Consider the following 18,671-nt stretch of genomic DNA (forward strand, 5'->3'; position numbering starts at 1 on the left):
GTGTGTTAACTAGAATGTGCCTCTTTGTCAACAGAAAACTTGGAATATAATGTGGAGCCTCAGGAGATCTCGCACCCCGACGTGGGACGCTATTTCTCAGAGTTCACGGGCACTCACTACATCCCCAACGCAGAGCTGGAGCTCCGCTACCCCGAGGACCTGGGCTCTGTGTACGAGGCCGTGCAGAATATTTACAGCGCAGAGAAAGAGCATGTGCAGTAAGTCCCGAGAGCACAGGACCTCCGCCGCTGCCGTCTTCCAGGAGAGCAGGATTCCGGAAGAAGCCTCCACGGACCCCTCTGGAGTCACCCGACGAGGAAGGCCACTCACCCAGGAGTGCCACTCGCCTCCTTCTGAGTTTAGATACGCTCTCCTCCAGCTGCAAACACAACGCCGCTCTCCGCCTACACTAGTGAATTCATTTGAAAGGCACTGTGTTCAGTGGCATGGCTTGTATGCTCGTCCTGTGGTGACCGTGTGTGACATTCTGTCTTCATGAGGTCTCACCGTCGACACTCACCATCGTTCTTTTTCTTCACTTTCCATTTTGTCTCTTAACATTTGTCTCAGAACATCTTATTTGCTGGACAGATGGGGTTACACGTTTGCAGTCATTTCTTTTCTGATTTCTCTGTGAGACACGTGCAGTCCTAAATCAGGACTGTTTGTCTTTTACCCTGAATTTAGTTGCTTATTCAGAGGTGAAGCTGTCAGTGATCTTGGCAGCATCTTGGAGATTGAGACGTTAGCAAACTCATCATTTACATTTGCTCTTTTCTAATTGAAACAGAGTTTTCAGGCATTTATCTTGTTCTTTATTTGAATTAGGGGGATAATACAGTTTTCCCTTCCACAGTCCCCTCTTGGATTTATGCTCTTATCTCTTTGAATCATTACTTTTCTACTTTATTACATAAAATTCTTTGAGAAAATGCATAGTAATGGCCTTGGGGATGGATTTCTAACATGTTCATCCACTATTCCTCCCTTTAAAATGAAGTACCTTTTTTTTCTGTTTTCTTTTTTAATTTTGAAAATCTACTCCAGTGTCATGAGTGGATCATAAATCAGTGATGGGGTCTCTTTATAGTGGGAAGTACAATCTGATGTTAAAATGTTTGCTTTTAGAAATGATAGTCTGTGGTCTCCGAAGACAAAATGAGGTTTCACTTTTGTAACCAGAAAAAAGAAATAGTGAACCTTAAAAATGAATGAAAAAGGTTTCATGCCCCCTGTCATTTCTCAGAATCACTTGAAGACCTTTTTGAATGTGGCAGGGTAGAAATAAATATCTTTCATTTGAAGAGTGTTTGATCAGTGGGAAGGGAAACATGAGTGTAATCTGCTTTCTCGAGTTACCATGGCCATGAAAGCATAAGGATGAAGCCTGTAGTCAAGTCCCACGGGGGAGTCTGATGTCTTACTCAGATCCCACTGGCTTCTTTTCCATGTTCTTAGTAACTGAGCATGAAGGTACCAAGTCTGTATGCAGCTCTGGGACTCCCACCATTTTCGACCTGCCTGATCTCACGTGGGCTAATCTAGTAGTTCCCCATTAGAAGCTGACCTCTGGAGTTAGGACCTAGTTACTTTACTCTCTAAGTTTAAAAGACTCCAGTTTGTAGTGAACGAGGCTTTAGGGGGCGGGGACCCAGTCCCGCCTCGCTGCTTGTCTGTCCCATTTGCATGCAGTATTTTCCCACCATGTTTGATGACGGCCTCTTGTTTATCCTTTGGAAACCCTGGGATGACTGAGGTTTGGGGAAGCCACCTGAGACGTTTAATAGCAAGTGACGGCTGTTAAGCAGTTATTAGCAAAAGATGGGGATTTGGCCACCCGACTCCTTCCAAGCCTGAATTCGCTATCGTTCAGTGTCCACGTTCCTCGTCCGTCCAATCCAAAGGCAGACGATTTGGACTTGCATTCAAAATTGTGACCACTCACAATGCCCAGCCTGCCTGAGGCTGGGGGTTTTACACTACTCGTCTAAAGGTGAAAATTAGAAGATGTGGAATAACTATTAACGAGATGCATTACTAAGAAACTGGCGCATGCTGAGAGTTATAATTGTTGGTTTTCTGATTTGATTTCCTTTTTTTCTTACAGTAACATCAAAGCCAAGAAAGATAGTTTTACCTTTAGTGACCCAATGTAAATATGTATCTAGACGGTTTTTAAATGTGTTTCTTCATGAATGCTTCATTTGGCTTCCGAAGGCCTGTCTCACCTGTGTAAGTTGGTATTTGGGCACTTTATATTTTTCTAAAACCGTGTTTTGGATCCTGTACTCTAATAAATCATAAGTTTCTTTTAAAAATTTTTTCCAAAAGTTTCCAGCCCTGTTATAAAAGTAGAAATTTCACAATGTTAAAATATTAAATATTTGGATATAGTAACTTCTCTTCGAATGAATGCCAAGATTTTTTTGATTTTTTTTAAAATTTTTTTTCTTTTTTTGTACAATGATTAATAAATGGAACTTATCCAGAGAAACCACACAAATGGCATGCCCGATTTCATTCCAGAACAGAAAGCCCTGCCACAACTAGCAAGTGTCTCACTTTTCTTTGGGTCAAAACAGGCAAAAATTTTCTCTGCTGTATTTTTCTCATCATTGGTAAATGAACAGGGTACCTTTACACTATGATTTTCCTGCCACGCGTGAATTTTGTAAGCTCGCTAGTCATCTTGAGAGTATCTGATTATAATGCAAAGACTGCAGCTTTTAAATAATGTTCAAGTACGTGTTTATAAAACGAGCACTGCACATGCCTTGGGGAAAACCCGGTTCTTGGGGTGTCATTGACCTGAGAGCTGGGTGACACACCACATTCCAGAATGACCTGCAATTCTTGGTGATATCACTGCGTACTGTGGAAGGAAAAAGTCCTGGGCCAAACAGTCACCAGTTTCCTTCACTGCAGTGTTTCTCAGAGCCTGTCAGGTGCTGTGTGCACTGTAATTCCCCAAGACGGAAGTGTGGCGTGCCGGCCTTGTCTTCCTGACTTCTTAGACCCTGGAACTCACCTCCCCCAACACACAAACATACACCCCGCAAACCTGTGGCCCAGTGTTTGCAGACCTACTTTGGGAAACACTGTCTCGGAGACAGCAGTTATGTCCAAAACTAGTCTGCCTTCTCATCAGCCCAGGTTTGCCAGGCATCTCGTTTGAAAACATTATCCAGCTAATTAGGTTTTGGCGGCCGCCCTTACGTTGTCTCTGCCTGGACTTCATCACAGTTCTCCGTTCTCAGTGTATTTACACAGCCAGATTGTTTCACGGGGAAAACCAGCATTAAAGACTGTTGCTAAATCGGTTTAACGTTTTATAATACCTACTGAACGTCTTGTTCTAATTTTCAAATGTCTCCATCCTAAATGTATTAAGTTGAGTCCTGCTCTCATGTTCTAGACTTTCTTCTGCTACCATCGAGTCCCTTTGCTATAAAGGGGAAATATTTCTTTCTCTCAGTCCATATTCCAGGGACATGAAATTGGAGTGCCAGTAGCTTTTTATTTTGAAAGTACCTTGTGGCCAGAATAACCCAGATGTAGCGATTCATGTTTGTCTTTTGTTTCTTGGAGGGAACGGGAGAATGTTCTACATGAAATGCGGAACTTGGCTATGTGGCGTTTATTTTTGGAGACATTAATAGCTGTTTTGCATGTTGTTACTTTGTATTGTGTGCTTATGTTGAGCCCGGTACTGCCTAAAGGCAACCCTCCAAGGCAGGGCCAGGTAGTGGATATTTTTTGCAAGCTGCATATGGTCTCTGTCACATATTCTTTGTCTTTAAAAATGTAAAAAAACATTCTTAGCTCGAGGGCTGCCCAGGCCGCAGGTTGGTTGTGGCGGGAGGGCCATGGTTTGCTCATCCCGGCTGAGGTATGTACAGACCTGCCCGGCACCCCACTGTACAGACGGGGAATCGAGACCGCCCTGCTTATAGGTGGGCAACCTGCCGTTTGACAACCACACTACCGATGATTCTAGCAACTACCTCGTTATGTTTTTATCCTTTGCCTTGCAGCAACTTTGACTTGTAACGTTTCGGTTCTGGAAATTTAAAATCTTGGGAGAAAAGGGACATTCCTTTGGTGATTAAAATCATGTGCAATTGTAGCATAAATGTCTTATGGCCACTTAGCAATGACTGTGTTAGGGGAATGCTAGTTCTGTAATAAATAGACCCAAAAATATATGATGGCTTCAACACAAAAGACCTTTCTTGCTCCACCTGCAATGGGCGGGGGAATGGGTGGGCGGGCGGCCCTCGGGCAATCATTGACACCCAGAGTCACCCAGCCACTACTGTCTGCCTTGTGTACAGGCTTCCAAGGGCACCCTGCAGCCATGTTCCTTCCAGCCTGAAAGGGAGGGAGCCTGGAGGGACATGTCTGGGCCGTTGCCCAGGCCGGGAGTGGCACTTATCGCTTCCACTCAGATTCCTAGGAATGGTGAGGAAACAGGAGTAATTACGGACCACAGTCTCAGTCCACTCTGGATATCTTCTTCCCATGGTGGAACACACCCCACTTCCCAGGGAAGCAACTGTGTGAAGTCCGGCTGGCTGTGGTGACAAACATTGCCCTTGTCATTGGTTCAGTCCAGAAATGGATTGCTGGCTTCTGCCACAGCATGACTACCAGGCAGTGGGGGTTATTCCTTACAGGTCGCGCTGCTATCTTAAATCCAGTCTCCGCAACAGATGGCGTGGGAGGGAAGGAGAGGAGACCTGACTGGGCAAGCTGCATCTGTCACTTCTGCCGCAGTGGCAAGAACTCAGGGACCCACAGCCTAACTCCAGAGGCAGCTGGGAAATGGCCTCCTGTGTGCCCAGGAGGGAAACGAAAAGTTGGGGCTCTGCCTTGTCTGTGCGTTTCACCTGGCGCCCATTTCCTGCGTCCTGCCCAGCAGTCCAACGTGGCTTCTTGGGGACCAACCCTCTTCCAATTCCCATTCTCTGGTGAGGCAGGGACAGGACAACTACAATGAAAACTCCCATTTGGGAAAAGAAGGAGACACACAAGCCACTGGGTTCTTGTGACAAAATACTGCTGGGTGGGCAAGGTGAGGACCTGTGTGGTGGGAATGGGGGCGGAGGGTGTATTCTCTGGGCGGCACCCCCTCCTCAGTTCCTCACACCTATTCCTGCCCTTGGACGAACCCTCCCTGGTGCCATCACACGTGAGTGTTGGGGTCCCTCCTCCCTGGTATCTGTGCAACTTTCACAGCCCCAATCCCTGCCTGGTGAGAGTTTGGGTGCCAGTCCTAGACTTTATTTATACAACAAACTTGAGATCCCTCTGGCAATGATTCCCTCAGATTTAGCAGGCTACTAACCTACCGTATTCCCCCCAAAATAAGACCTAGCTGGACCATCAGCTCTAATGCGTCTTTTGGAGCAAAAATCAATACAAGACCTGGTCTTATTTTACTATAAGGCCCGGTCTTATTTTACTGTAAGACCGGGTCTTATATTAATTTTTGCCCCAAAAGACACATTAGAGCTGATGGACCGGCTGGGTCTGATTCTTCGGGAAACGGTATCTGTGCCAGTAATCGTTCATACCCAAAGTTCTTTTCCAGAACTTTGCAGTCTGCTATATTTCCTTCCTCTTCTGTCTCATACCCCTCTTCCCCCTGACTTAACGTTGGCCACCTTAATCTGATGCTAGCCAAAGCAGAGACTCATGGTTTAACGGCCTGTGTCACTCAGGTGATTTTCACCCTCATCCCTTGCTGGGGGTGTACAGAAGCACCCACGTGCTGCCTTTTTCAACCTCAGAAGCCAGGATTTCTGACTCTTCATTTCAGTTCATTTTTGCCTGAGCTCTTCTCACCATACCTCGCTATCAAGCAGCAAAGAGCGACCGGCACGCCACATTCTGTCTCTTCGACTACTTCCCCTAGACAAGCTACAGCACCAGTGACTGACTCCACCATGCAAGTTGTAAGTGACAATTTTACCAAGTACAACCCCCAAACACAGCTCTCCTACCTCCCAGCCTGCTGTGGGTGTCTCCCTGCCACCTGACTGCTAAGCTGACACCATCCAGTTTAGGTTTTTGTCACAGTGGTTCTCCTTTCAAGGGTTTATTTGTTGTTTGAAAGTGGGCAGGTGTTTCCATAGGAAGTTCTACTTCCTATTTGGCTGTTCAGAAAATCTGAGGAGGATGTCAGCTTTTCTGGGGGAGTGGAAAGAACTAAAGCAAGTTGTTTGGTGAACTTAGGAAAAGAAATTATACAGAATAAAGGAAAGACATTTGGAGGAGAACCAGTGGGACAGTCTGCATTACGGAATCCTTGCGTGGTCAGAAGTTCCATCTACTCGTAAAATGACAGCATTCTTAATGGAAATTTTCATATTCAAGTCATTGCATTTGGGGAAAATTACAGAGCACTTTGAGAGTTAATTGTTATTCTCCAAAGCACTCTCCTTTCAAGGTTCTGGAATTCTTTAATAATCAACCACTTATTATGGTGATATCCACAATATATCTTACCATCCCCCACCTTGGTCTTTCTCAGCCTTTTTTCCACTGTTGTCCCCTCCAGGAGACTTATTTTAGACCATGTTTTTCCTAATTGCCTTCCCCCATGGAATTGTTTTGACTTTTTTAAAAATTGAGGTGAAATTCATATAAAATGAACCATTTTAACTCAGTGGCATTTAGTATGTTCACAGTGTGTGCAGCCATCACTTCTGTCGAGTTCCACAACCTTTTCATTACCCCAAAGTAAAACCCCCGTGCCCGTTAAGCAGTCACTCCCCATTTCTCCTTCCCTCAGCGCCAATCTACTTTCTGTCTCTATGGATTTGCCTATTCTAGACATTTCATATAAGTGAAATCAGACAATATGTGGCCTTTTGTTGTCTGGCTTCTTAACACCAGGTTTTCAAGGTTGCTCCATGTTATAACGTGTATCAGTACATCGTTCCTTTTTGCAGCTGAATAATATTCCAGTGTCTGGATGGACCACAATTTGTTCACCCACTCAGCTGTTGATGACCACGGGTTGTTTCCAGCTTTTAGCTGTTCTCAATAGAGCTGCTGTGAACCCCATGAAATTTTAATACCACCGATAACTATATGTCTGTGTAGGCATTGTATGTATATCTGTGCAGGCATTGTATGTATATCTGTGCATTACACATTAAAAGACTAATTGTTTTTCTCTCCCCACAAGAACCAGTTTTGCCCTGTGGGGGCAATATCACCCCAGTGAGAATTTGAACGCCAGCTGGGAAGTGGCGTTGGGAAGAGCCACTGTCTGTTCCATCTCACTGGTTGACCCTGGCTGTCCTGTCCTTGGGTGGCTTTTAATGCACCCACCTTTGTACCAGGAGCTGTCGTGAATACAGGAGAAGTACATTTCTGTCACCTAGCAGTGTTAAAATGTGTATTCTAAAGACCTTTTAGTACAAGTATATGTATTGTGTAATCTTCTTTGCTTCACTTAACTCCAGAATCTCATACAGTCTGTCCCTAAGAAAGAGAGAGCGAGAGAGAGAGAGAGAGAGAGAGAGACAGAGAGAGAGAGACAGAGAGAGAGAGAAGGGAAAACCCAACCCTGTTTGAGATACTGCCTCTTGTAAAAGTGGGATAAAAGAAAGTGACATTATAAGCCTTTCCGAGTTGTGGCTACCTTTTACAAAACTGTCCTAAATTGCTTCCATGAGATTAGAGAATTTGAAAGCTAGGGGACCCCTTACCCACCAGCTGCCAGACCATTCCTTCCCGATGTTTTACAAATAGAAATAGTGAAGCCCGTGGAGGTTGTGACTTGCCTGGCTCGTGCCTCAGAGCGAGGATTGGAGCCCGGGCCTTGGGACCTGACCGAAATGGGGTCTCTACTGCCCCCTAGTTGTTCCCTCTGTAGGGTTTTCTCGCCCTACAGGAAATGTCTTGCTAATATTATCCTCCCTTATTTGAGATTCAGAACCTTGTATGTCTCCGTCACCAACTGTGCTGAGGCCACTTTCAACCACGTTTCTTTCACGCACGTTTACTTTGTGGAAGGAAAAGGAGCAAGTGCTTCCCTCCCCAGCTCAGCAATCTGTGCTCTTGAAATTGGAGGAAACCCCTCTTCAAAACCTACACAGACGTTTTAAAGGAAGTTGCTTTTTGGTTTCTAGTGTTATTGAGGTATAATTGGTGTACGAAACACTGTATGTATTGAATGTATATAGTTTGGCGAGTTAGGGCCTGTGTCACCATCACCGCAATCCAGGTACTAAACATCCATCACCTCCAAAAGCTTCCTGTGTCTCTTTGGGGTTTCTTGTTTTTTTTTTTTTTTTTTTTTGTGGTAAGAACATTTAGGATGAGTTCTACCGTCATAATAACATTTTAAGTGCCCCAATTCAATCGACTGCATTGGTCAAGAACAGTGATTTGGGCTGAGGAATAAGACTCACCCATTGAAGGTCAGTCTGGGGCTGTGTTTTATTTCTGGGTGGGGCAGGGTGGGTCTCAGCCATTCTGTTTGCACAGGCAGAGGATGTAACGGCCTCTCTTCAGCACCTGCCTCATTGCGTGAATCAGCCAGTGACGTCCTGATGCATTGAAAACTGTCATGCTCTCGCCTCTTACCCCTCCTCTGCTTCAAACGTCTGCCCTTCTGGGCCCACTCAGGATGCATAGCCAGTGGGGTGGCTGTACCAACGGCTGCTTCTTAGAAGCAAGCCAGCCAGTTACATCTTTCTTCTTTAATGCTGTTTAATACAACTGTCCACTTCCAGACTGTGGTATGGGCTTTTGTTTTTCTGAGCACTGTGTAATAGGAAGGTTCTTATACACATGCCACTCTCCTCAAACAGCTTTCAGTTTTTAGAGACTTCAAAGCAGTCATCTTGAGAGGCCCAGCCGGAAGTCTTATAAGGACTGGAGATATTGTGCGCTGGGGCTCAGCCAAGTCTGTTCTTAGCCGTTTCCGTCCCCAAAACCTTCAGCTTTGCTCATGTGTGTTTAAATCCAGTTGGGTCAGTTGTCTGTTAGCGCTTGGCGTGGGTTGCTGGGCCAAGCGCTACGAGTCTGTTCCTCTGCTGTCGGGACCTGGACCTCATGATGTGGAAACCACGGTCAGCAGAGGTTTAGAACTGAATGGAAGTCTCCTCGAGTCTGGGATCACCCGGTTCCGTGTGTGTGGGATTTACACTTGAGGTGCCCACAGGTGTAGTGTCATGGCTGTTGAGACCCCACCTGGCTCTGGGGAGGAGGGGCTCATCCATCCCAGTTTGGTTGGCATCTTTCATTCCATGTTCAATGAAACATGGGTATGTATTGTGCATTTCCTTCTGCTTGGGGGAGGGGGCTTGCTTTTCCATCCTGTAAACCTCAGTGGGAATGTAAAGTGTGAGCTCCAGCGGTCAATATGCACACTCGCTCCTATCTGTGTTCATGTAAGAGGCAGGCGAACACTTCCAGAATGTTAGAGGAAGTCATTTACCTTCCTGTGACAGAACACGCTTTGCCAAAACACACAAACATTCCACACTGTCCAAACTCACACGCTTCTGAGCCTTTGTTCTGTGCCAGCCCTGGGTGCACTTGGGATGATCCCTGTTTGGCACAGGAGCAGACTTAAGGCTCAGAGATGTTGAGTAACTTGCCCAAGATAACACAGCTACTGAGTAGCGGGGCCCAGATCCCAACCCAGCTCTGCCTGACTCCAGAACCTGAGCTGTTCTTTAGAACTGCTATAGACTGAAGGTTTGTCTCCACCGAAAGGCGTGTGGTGAAACCTAACCCTCAAGGCCATGGAATTTAGGAGGTGGAGCCTTTCGGAGGTGGTTAGGGCGTAAGGGTGGAGCCCTCAGGAATGAGATTAGTGTTCTTATAAAAGGGACCCCCGAGAGCAACCTCACCCCTTCCGCCACGTGAGGACACAGCAAGAAGCTAGCCACCTATGAACCAGGAAACAGGGCCTCACCAGACGCTGAAGCTGCGGGCGCCTTATTACTCCAGAACTGTGAGTGATAAATGAGTGTTGTTTAAATCACACCGTCTATGGTATTTTTGCTATAGCATCCTGAACAGGCTATGATAACTCTGCTGGTGGAGTTTAACTCCTTCTTCTCCTGATAAAATAGAATAAGGCTACCCTCCCTTAGAAAGATGTCTACACTTTTCATTGATCTCACTTGGGACAAAGATCAGCGAGTGCAGGTTGGTTGCATTAGTGAGACTCAGAAGGGTGGACTCAGGGCACACACTTTGTGACCTTATGCCAAAGTGTGACCTGTGTGTACATCGTCAGTTTTCCTTTCCAGAGATCAGAAGCTGCCAGCCAAAGATCAAAGATGTTCAGAGGACCACCTATTGATTGCTTGGTTTTTCAAGATGGTGATTAAGTGGGGTGCGTGTGTGTGTAAGAAAGGAAAAAAACTGTATTAAAATTACACTGATGGTAACCACTTTGAGCACCTCTTGTCACTGCAGAAGTCAAACGTGACTTGTATTCCTCTTTTGTTATCGGTACATATTGAGTGTTACAATTTTAATATAGTATTTTCCTTTCTTAAAATGTGTATACATTTTTTGGCATCCTCTGTATATGTTATTTATTAACAGTTGAGGTTTCTTCTGTGTGTGTTAGAACTTCCACCTTCCTTGCTGAAATTGTCTGAGCACCATTTATCATTTGTTAGTCGCTTTTGTTTGGTTTTGCCCTCCACTGGAATCTGTGGGTGGACAAGCGCCTGCTGAACAGAGAGGGCTGGTTTGGGGTCTGAGACGAGCAGGTTTGTGAGACGCGGAGCGGCAATCCCGACCTGAGCCCTGTAGGAGGGAGGCAGAATTCCCCGGGCAGCATTGTGCCGGTGGTAATAGAGACAAACAGATGGCTCCCGGGTGAGGGAGGGTGATGAGATCTGGGGCAAATGTTCTGTAGTTTCATCTGGTAGTGATAGACTCTGCTAAGTGTCACTATCTAAGCAAGGTACATTCAGCATGTGTCACCCACCTGTCTAGATTGCACAGCAGCCCAAAGCAAACCGCACCACCAACTTTAAAAGCTCTTTAAGCTTCTAGCACTCTTGTGACCTGCCAAGAGGAGACTGCTGAACAGGGAGCACCAGGGGCCAGGATGGGGGCCAAGCCGCTGCACAAGATGGCCCAGGTGTCCTGCCAGCTGGTCACACACCCCAGGCTATGCCGTCCCCTCCAAGGAACCAATGTTCCCATTTGGGAACAAGAGAGAGTGAGAGTGGTAATTTTCCATCCTCCTTCCCCGGGTGACTCAGAAGAAAGCAAAATCTGTTCCCAGCTTGTTTTACTACTTCTGTCATTTCTCTTGCTGAGCCGCTCAGAGTGAAGGCTGGGAGAGATTTGTCGGCCCCCACTCCCCCTCCTGATCATGAGTTATTCTCACGATCTGCTTCCCTCTCCACCTTCAGAAGCCTTGCGTCTGCCAGGGGCCCACAGTTTGCCTAGAGATGCTGGCTCTCTATTGTCGTTATATTTTAAATGAAAATGCCGCTGCCCCTTGGTGGCCCAGGGACAAGTGGTGTCCAGGAGGCTCAGATGTGAGGTTTGGGTCACGCATTGCTACCTTATGGAATGTGCCCCAGATCCACAGAACAGAGCAGGCTGGGAAAAGTCACACTAGAGAGGCTGTGCCTTCCAAAACACTGTCTTTGGGATATCGATCAAAACGGGGACTTCCTTGGCTCCAATAAGTGACTCACAGAGAGAGGACATAGTTCTTCCCCTCCCATCCCCCATGGACTAGCACTGGCCATTTCTCGCTTAGGCCTAGAACCATCTCAGTGTTGGGAATGACTTGCCATGTCCCCACTGGTGGCTGTTTCAGGCAAGCGCAGGTGGTTGACTCACTGAGTAAATCAGAGGCATCTTAGGAGGGAAAACAGTTATGTGGCCTCACCCCCTGCATTTTTGGAAGTGCAACTTGGGGAATCAGACCCCTCCTTCTCCGCAGAGCTGTGCTGAATCCCCAGGGCAGATGAAACTCCTCTGTTCCCATGGAAATAAAGGGTTCACTACCCCTTATCCCACTGCTTACAGTTCACCACTAGGTCCTGCTGAGGGGACCACGTGGACCTGGGTCCCTCCCTGCTGCCACCACCTTGGTCCAGGACCCCATTGCCTCCTGCCTTGGAAGTTCAACTGCCTCTGACCCGATCTTTCTAAAATATGTGTGTCCACCAGCTACTCCCGTGCTTGGTGGCTTCCTGGCTGCCCTAAAGATCAAGTTCAAACTCCTCCTCCAGCAAGCAGACTGTGTTAGCTGGAAATTACAGGCTCCCTGACTTCCCTGCACGCACCTACTTCTGGCCACTGCAGAGGCTGTTCTCTCTATCGGGAACACCCTACCTCTACCATCCCCCCAGACACCACAACCCCCCCACCCCCGCCCCGCCAGGCCCCCCACACCCCGCCCCGCCAGGCCCCCCCACCCCCCGCCCCGCCTCGCCAGGCCCCCATCCCCCCCCCCCCGCCCCGCCCCGCCTGGCCACCCCCACCCCCGCCCCGCCCCGCCTGGCCACCCCCACCCCCGCCCCGCCCCGCCAGGCCCCCCACTCCCCCGCCCCGCCCCGCCCCGCCAGGCCCCCCCATCACCCCGCTCCGCCCCGCCTGGCCACCCCCACCCCCGCCCCGCCCCGCCAGGCCCCCCACCACCCCGCCCCGCCCCGCCTGGCCACCCCCACCCCCGCCCCGCCCCGCCTGGCCACCCCCACCCCCGCCCCGCCCCGCCTGGCCCCCCCCACCCCCCGCCCCGCCCCGCCTGGCCACCCCCACCCCCGCCCCGCCCCGCCAGGCCCCCCACTCCCCCGCCCCGCCCCGCCAGGCCCCCCCATGCCCCCGCCCCGCCCCGCCAGGCCCCCCCATCCCCCCGCCCCGCCCCGCCAGGCCCCCCACCACCCCCGCCCCGCCCCGCCTGGCCCCCCCCACCCCCGCCCGGCCCCGCCAGGCCCCCCACTCCCCCGCCCCGCCCCGCCAGGCCCCCCACCACCCCACCCCGCCCCGCCAGGTCCCCCCCACCCCCCCACCCCCGCCCCGCCCAGCCCTGGTCCTCCCAAGCAGTTTCAACCTCATTTTCTCTGCCTGACTCCTCTCCACATTACCCCCCCCCCACCCCACTGGGTGGGACATGTCTGCACGCCCTTAGTGTCCTGTGCTGAATCCTATGGGAGTACTTGCCACTCTGAATTTCCATTTCCGGCCTGGGTGCCCCAAAATGCTTTGAGCTCCATAAGGCGGGCACAGGGGCTGGGTCCCCGTTATATTTGTATTTCCTGCACTTAGCGTGGTGCCCAGCATTTGCTGAGTGGAGAGTGCCCTCACGATGTTTTGAATGAGGCTGGCATCAGATAGAAGAAATACTTTTAGAAGGAAAAGGGAAGTAGCCATCGGAATTGCCCCAAAACGGTTCCAGACATATAGACCCTCGTGATGGGGTACGTGTACTGTCTTTGCTTTTTGGGCGTGTCATCTTCCCAGCCAATGTATTGTCACCTTGAGGGTAACTGCTCCTCTGTCTTTTAAATATGTGGCTTATCACAATAAGGCAGGGGTTGACAAACTCCTTCTATAAAGGGCCAGATAGTAAATATTTTAGGCTTTGCAGGGCACACGGTCCCTGTTGCAACTACTCAGCACTGCTATTGTAGTGTGAAAGCAGCCATAGACAATACAGAAATGAATAGGTATGGCTGTGTTTCAATAAAACTTTATTGATAAAAACAGGGGTCAGCCATAGTTTGTCAGCTGCTGCAGTGAGACATTCAGTCAGGTGGTCTTTTTCTAGTCCCACCTTCTTTTCCTAGGTCACATCATGTGCTTAGCACAATGTCAAGGGGGTACTAGGCACTCAGGAAATAGTTGGTGGTTGGTTGAAAATACACCACATGAAACCAGGTATCTAATTGGACGCCAGGGGCAGCATTCACTTTGGTTGCCCATTCAGTAGCCATTTCTCCTCCATTCTTATGAACAGAACCCAGACTTTGTTCTGGTAGCAGTGTATCTAGTTCCAGGATACAAACTAACTGTGAGTGGGTAAAGCCAAGCATGTTAACTCAGTTTGCCAGTGATTGGCCTGGGATTAGGGGGTGTGTGACATACATTCAGTCAGAAGAAACAGCTTGGCAAGATTTTGCTCCCTGATGAAAGGAGAGCACCTTTCCATTCTGCCTCCTTTCTTCCTGATTTGAATGCTTTCAAGAGAGGATGTGATGCCTGGTGCTACTGCAGCCACGTTGCAGCCATGAGGGGAAGGCCCAAAGAATTTCAGAAACACCAGCCTAGAGCCCCAACTTTGCTGAACTTGTGTACCAGCACTAGAAATGCCCATCTCCAACTTCTTGATAAGAGGGATAAAACCAGTCTGTAATGTTTCCACCACGTTTTCGTCACTCACAGTTGAACAGATACCAAATAAGATATATATAATATATGTACACACACACACACACACACACACACACACACACGCTCATTGGTACAAAGAGAAGGCAGCTTAATGCATTTCCTCCTGCTGTGAGACTTCGCATTCTTGAATCATTTCCCTGGTTACTTTCCAATCAAATATGCAGACTCCTTGAGGAAAAGTTTTGTGGTGAAAACCTAGGTACCAGGGAACCAGAGGCCTGAGGAGCCCCAGCTGGGGAGAGCCATCTGTCTCCTCATGTCCGTTTTAGAGAAGCCCAACTTGTGCACTCCCTTTGCATTTTAAATGCAAGAACTAGCAAAACAAAGTATCGCAAAGAGTGACACAGCCACACCCCAGGAACAGGAGTCGCTAATCCGACAGCCCACATTTGAAAAGGAGCCAGGCCTGTCTGTCTTCAGAGGGACTCTTCCCTTGGATGAGGAGCTGGTCGTTGCTTCGCAGTGTGGTCTCCGTGGCAGGAGACCTGGGCTGGTCACTGGGTATACGTGGTGTGTCTCACTGACTCCTCACAACCACCCTGTGCAGTGGGTCTGATTATCTCCACCCCGTAGCTGGGACTTATGCTCTTCATCAGGCCCGCTGCTCCGCTCTACTGAGCGCCCGGTGGCCTCTCGGTTCACTGAACAGTCGAGAGAGGGATCGCTTGTGTTTCTACAAGCCTCGCTGGCCTCTGCCACTGAGCATCTTCATGGAGAAAGCAAACCCTGAGACCCAGGTGCTTTTAGTGAGGCTGCTTGGAGTAACACATAAATATTGCTTCTAGCAGCCGTAGTTAGTGAGCAAGGGGAAGTAAATGTAGTCGCCACCATCTCCCCCTTCTTGGTAAGAGCACCTACTATGTGCATGGCATCAGGCTATGGGACATGTTGGACCTCAGTATAATACAGTCATCTCCGCCAAACACCGGGAGCGCACTGTGTGCCTGGGCTCCCTGACCCTTACAGCAACCCTGCAGTGTAAGTGCCGTTACGTTCTTCTGCTGCTAGAGCCCAAAGAAGAGCAGTAACTAGCCAGGGTCACACAGCTGGCCATGGGAATGCCTGGCCGCTGTGACTGTCGTGTGGGCCTCAAAGTCTGGTCCCCAGACCAGCAGCATCAGCCACACCTGGGAACTTGTTAGAAATGCAGAGTCTTGGGCCCCACAGTTGCGGAATCAGGAACTCTGGGCCAGAGCCCGCAATCCTTGAATCAACTGTCCAGGGCTTCTGATGCAAGGTCAAGTTTGGGAACAACGGAGTAGTGAAGTGTTTTATGCACAAATGGTTTAAAGCCTGTAAAGCACTTATTTGTAAGCATGAGGTCGTAGTGTCCTAACGGCCTTCTGTGAAATATATTTTTCAGGGGCCTCTTTGATGGTTTTTTCAATTAATATTCTATTTTTTTACAAATACAAATTCGAAACACAGTTGTTCCCTAAGATTCTGTGTTGAATTTATGAACCTCACTATTTTGCTTATAAGTTGACCATATTTTACAATCACTTTAAAGGGTTTTTTTTTAAACCACTTCATTAAATTCCCTTAAATTCATGAAAGGAAGTAATGAATTTAATATGTTTGATTCTTCTTAAGCACTTTTCAAAACCTTCCCAAGTACTTCCTGAATTCTTTGCTATCTAATACATTGAACTTTTAAACATGGCAAATCTTAAATTCTCTGAAACCATCGCATACTGTTCGCAAACTTAGTAAAAATTCTCTTGTAACTTTCAAGCTAAAAATCTGTCCAGATGCAACAATGCGAACGTCTTTAACACTTCCGAACTGTACGCTTACAAATGTTTAAGATGATCAGTTTTATGTCATATGTGTCTTACCACAATTAGAAAAAAGATCTGGCTGTAATCGATCACTCAATTCATTTACAATTGGAATCACAAGCCTTTCTATTTAGACGATACCAAAACCTCTTGAACATTTCAAACACTTAAAATATGAAATATACATGGATTACTTTCCAATACAATACAGAGTCAAAACAAACAAACAAAAAAACGATGGCTTTGCTTTACTTCTTCAACTCTGTGCTAACCACTAATTCTCCTGGGGATTAAAGACCCAGCTAAGGAGCTCTATGCCTCCTGACAAGTTGGCGCTCCCCACCTAGTGCAGAATGCGGCAAATTGCTCTATAGCCAGGAAGGAAGAATTGATTTTTCCAGGGACCTCAGCTGAACCCTAATTATACTCACTATGTTGATGGAAGATTCCAGGTCCCCTTCACCCTGCACATGGGGTAATGGCCTCAAAGCCTGGATTCCCTCCAGTGACAGATATCCTAATTTGCTCCAATTTGAATCTTCAGTCCCCCTCCCCCACCCTTTTCCTCAGAGCAGCACTACGGAAGTGTGTTACCTGCCCATACGGCTTCCTCTCATACTGAACTCTGCCCACCTGCCAGGGCCATGACTGCTTTGGAGGACTTTTAATGCACCCCGCTGGCTCTGCACCCCTTGCCCCTGTTACTCTTACTGGCATTCCAGTGAAGGAAGAGGCTGGTGTGAGTCTAGGACAGCCGAGATGGATTTTCCAGAAAGGAGAATTTAAAACTGGTCTTTGGAGGATGAGCCGACAGGAGAAGGAAAACTTGTGAAAGGAGGGTGTGGGGACAGAGCCCCAGAAAGTAGTTTCCAGGCTCTCGGCCTCACATAGACAGGTGCTGGCTCAGGTAGTAAATGGCCATCAACTGTGATGGGATGGCCATCAGCTACAGTTAGTTGGCCGTCAGCTGTAACCAGTGAGCCATTGGCCGCTAATATAACTGCCGTGGCTACGCTAGCAGAAAGAGAAGAGAAAAAGAATGGGGGCTAGCAAGAAGATGGTGGCTGAGCTAGCAAGAGCGGGTTGCAGAGAGGCTGATGCCGCCAGCAAGAATATGGTGATATGACTCCCCTACCTATGGCTCCGTGGGTGTTCCTTGTTGGCCTCACCATATCCTGCGTTCTTGTGTGGGGAGTGGGAGCAGAGACCCCGCAGGTCTCCCCGCACGACAGAGGGGAATTCATTCTAGTCCGATAAACAAAATATTAGCTGGGCACGCTATTGAGTGCATCGCATTTGAGCTCCTCTTCCATCATCTGGTGGGGGCCAGCGAGGGGATGATAAGGCCAGAAATGGGGTAACCAGCCCCTTGGTAACTGACAGCCACCAGACTGAATGGGGGCTGGGGAGAGGCTGGCCCTGGGGGGGTCCTGTCACCCCCTCCTGGAGCCGGCAAGAGGCTCTGGCCCTGCTGTGACTTAACCAAGTGTTTTCCATCGCAATGTGAAAACACATGGGAAACACCTGGATAAAACCACCAGATGGTGTGTCACCGGGCAGTGAGTTATTCCAGAATGCCTGGGGGACAGCAGGTAGAGGCAGCGTCCAGTTGTCCTGGGTACCTGCTCTGGGCAAGAACGTCAGCAGAGCCTCAGTGTCCATTAAGAGAGAGATTTGCACACAACCAAAGCAGGTCCCCAGAGAACCTAGGCCAAAGATGAAGTCCAGGGAGGTCTGTAGGGAGACCGGGAGGAAGACGGGAACTTTCCAGCCTTGGCATATCTTGGAAGTCAGTTGGTCTTGGAGGCTGAAGATCATGGCGCCTCCCCTATTGGTGAGGTTGGTGCCTTGAAAAAGCTATGTCATTTAATCCTCGTGGTACTCTGCAGAGAGGATGCTATTACTATAAACCCATTTTATAGATGAGGGAACTGAGGCTCAGTGAGGGGACACCAAGTTGCCCAAGGTTCCCAAGACAAAAGAAACAGATGGTGAAGGAGGCTGGCTCCCCCAGGGAGAAGGAATGGGACTGGTTTCCTGGTGGTCGGTCACAGGCTCACAGATAGGGAGGTCCCGCCGGTCTTGGTGGTGTCTGATTCCCGCCCCCTGCCCTAGGGGGCAGCAGAGCTCCATAATTGACAGTGTGCTTCCCAGTGGAACAGCCACTGATTCAGATACTGCTTCTGTTACTGCGAGAGCGTGGCTAAGTCATTTAACCCGGAGGCGAGGTCTCCGTTTCCCGTGGGTGGATTGGGAGAACAGTACCTCCTCACAGAGTGCTTCTCCATCAGGGGCAACACAGACCCTCAGAGGGCTCAACGGTGCTGCTCTGAGCACTCTGGTTCAGTTCTTTTACTTTCATTGCCCTGGTTCCATTGAAGTCGACATAGAGGTAAAGGGAAACCAACGTGACTGCCTCAAGGTCACATGACCAGTAAGCGGCAGAGGCAGGATTTGAACCGAGGTTATCCAGCTGCATTGGAACTACTC

General features: G+C 48.7%; 1 protein-coding gene across 2 annotated transcripts in view; it reads left to right on the plus strand.

The window, feature by feature from the left end:
* FBXO21 (F-box protein 21) overlaps positions 1–2,503 on the plus strand; it is a 37,491-nt gene extending 34,988 nt beyond the window's left edge. For both annotated transcript variants that reach the window (XM_019753970.3, XM_019753971.3), the window contains exon 12: positions 35–2,503. In XM_019753970.3, coding sequence (XP_019609529.1) covers positions 35–222 — 188 coding nt within the window. In that variant the 3' untranslated portion in view covers positions 223–2,503. The remainder of the gene's footprint in view (positions 1–34) is intronic.
* The last annotated feature ends 16,168 nt before the right edge of the window (positions 2,504–18,671 follow it).

Source organism: Rhinolophus sinicus, chromosome 9, assembly GCF_057876585.1.
Source record: "Rhinolophus sinicus isolate RSI-liver-muscle chromosome 9, RSI-T2T, whole genome shotgun sequence".
In the NCBI taxonomy this organism is placed as follows: Eukaryota; Metazoa; Chordata; class Mammalia; order Chiroptera; family Rhinolophidae; genus Rhinolophus; species Rhinolophus sinicus.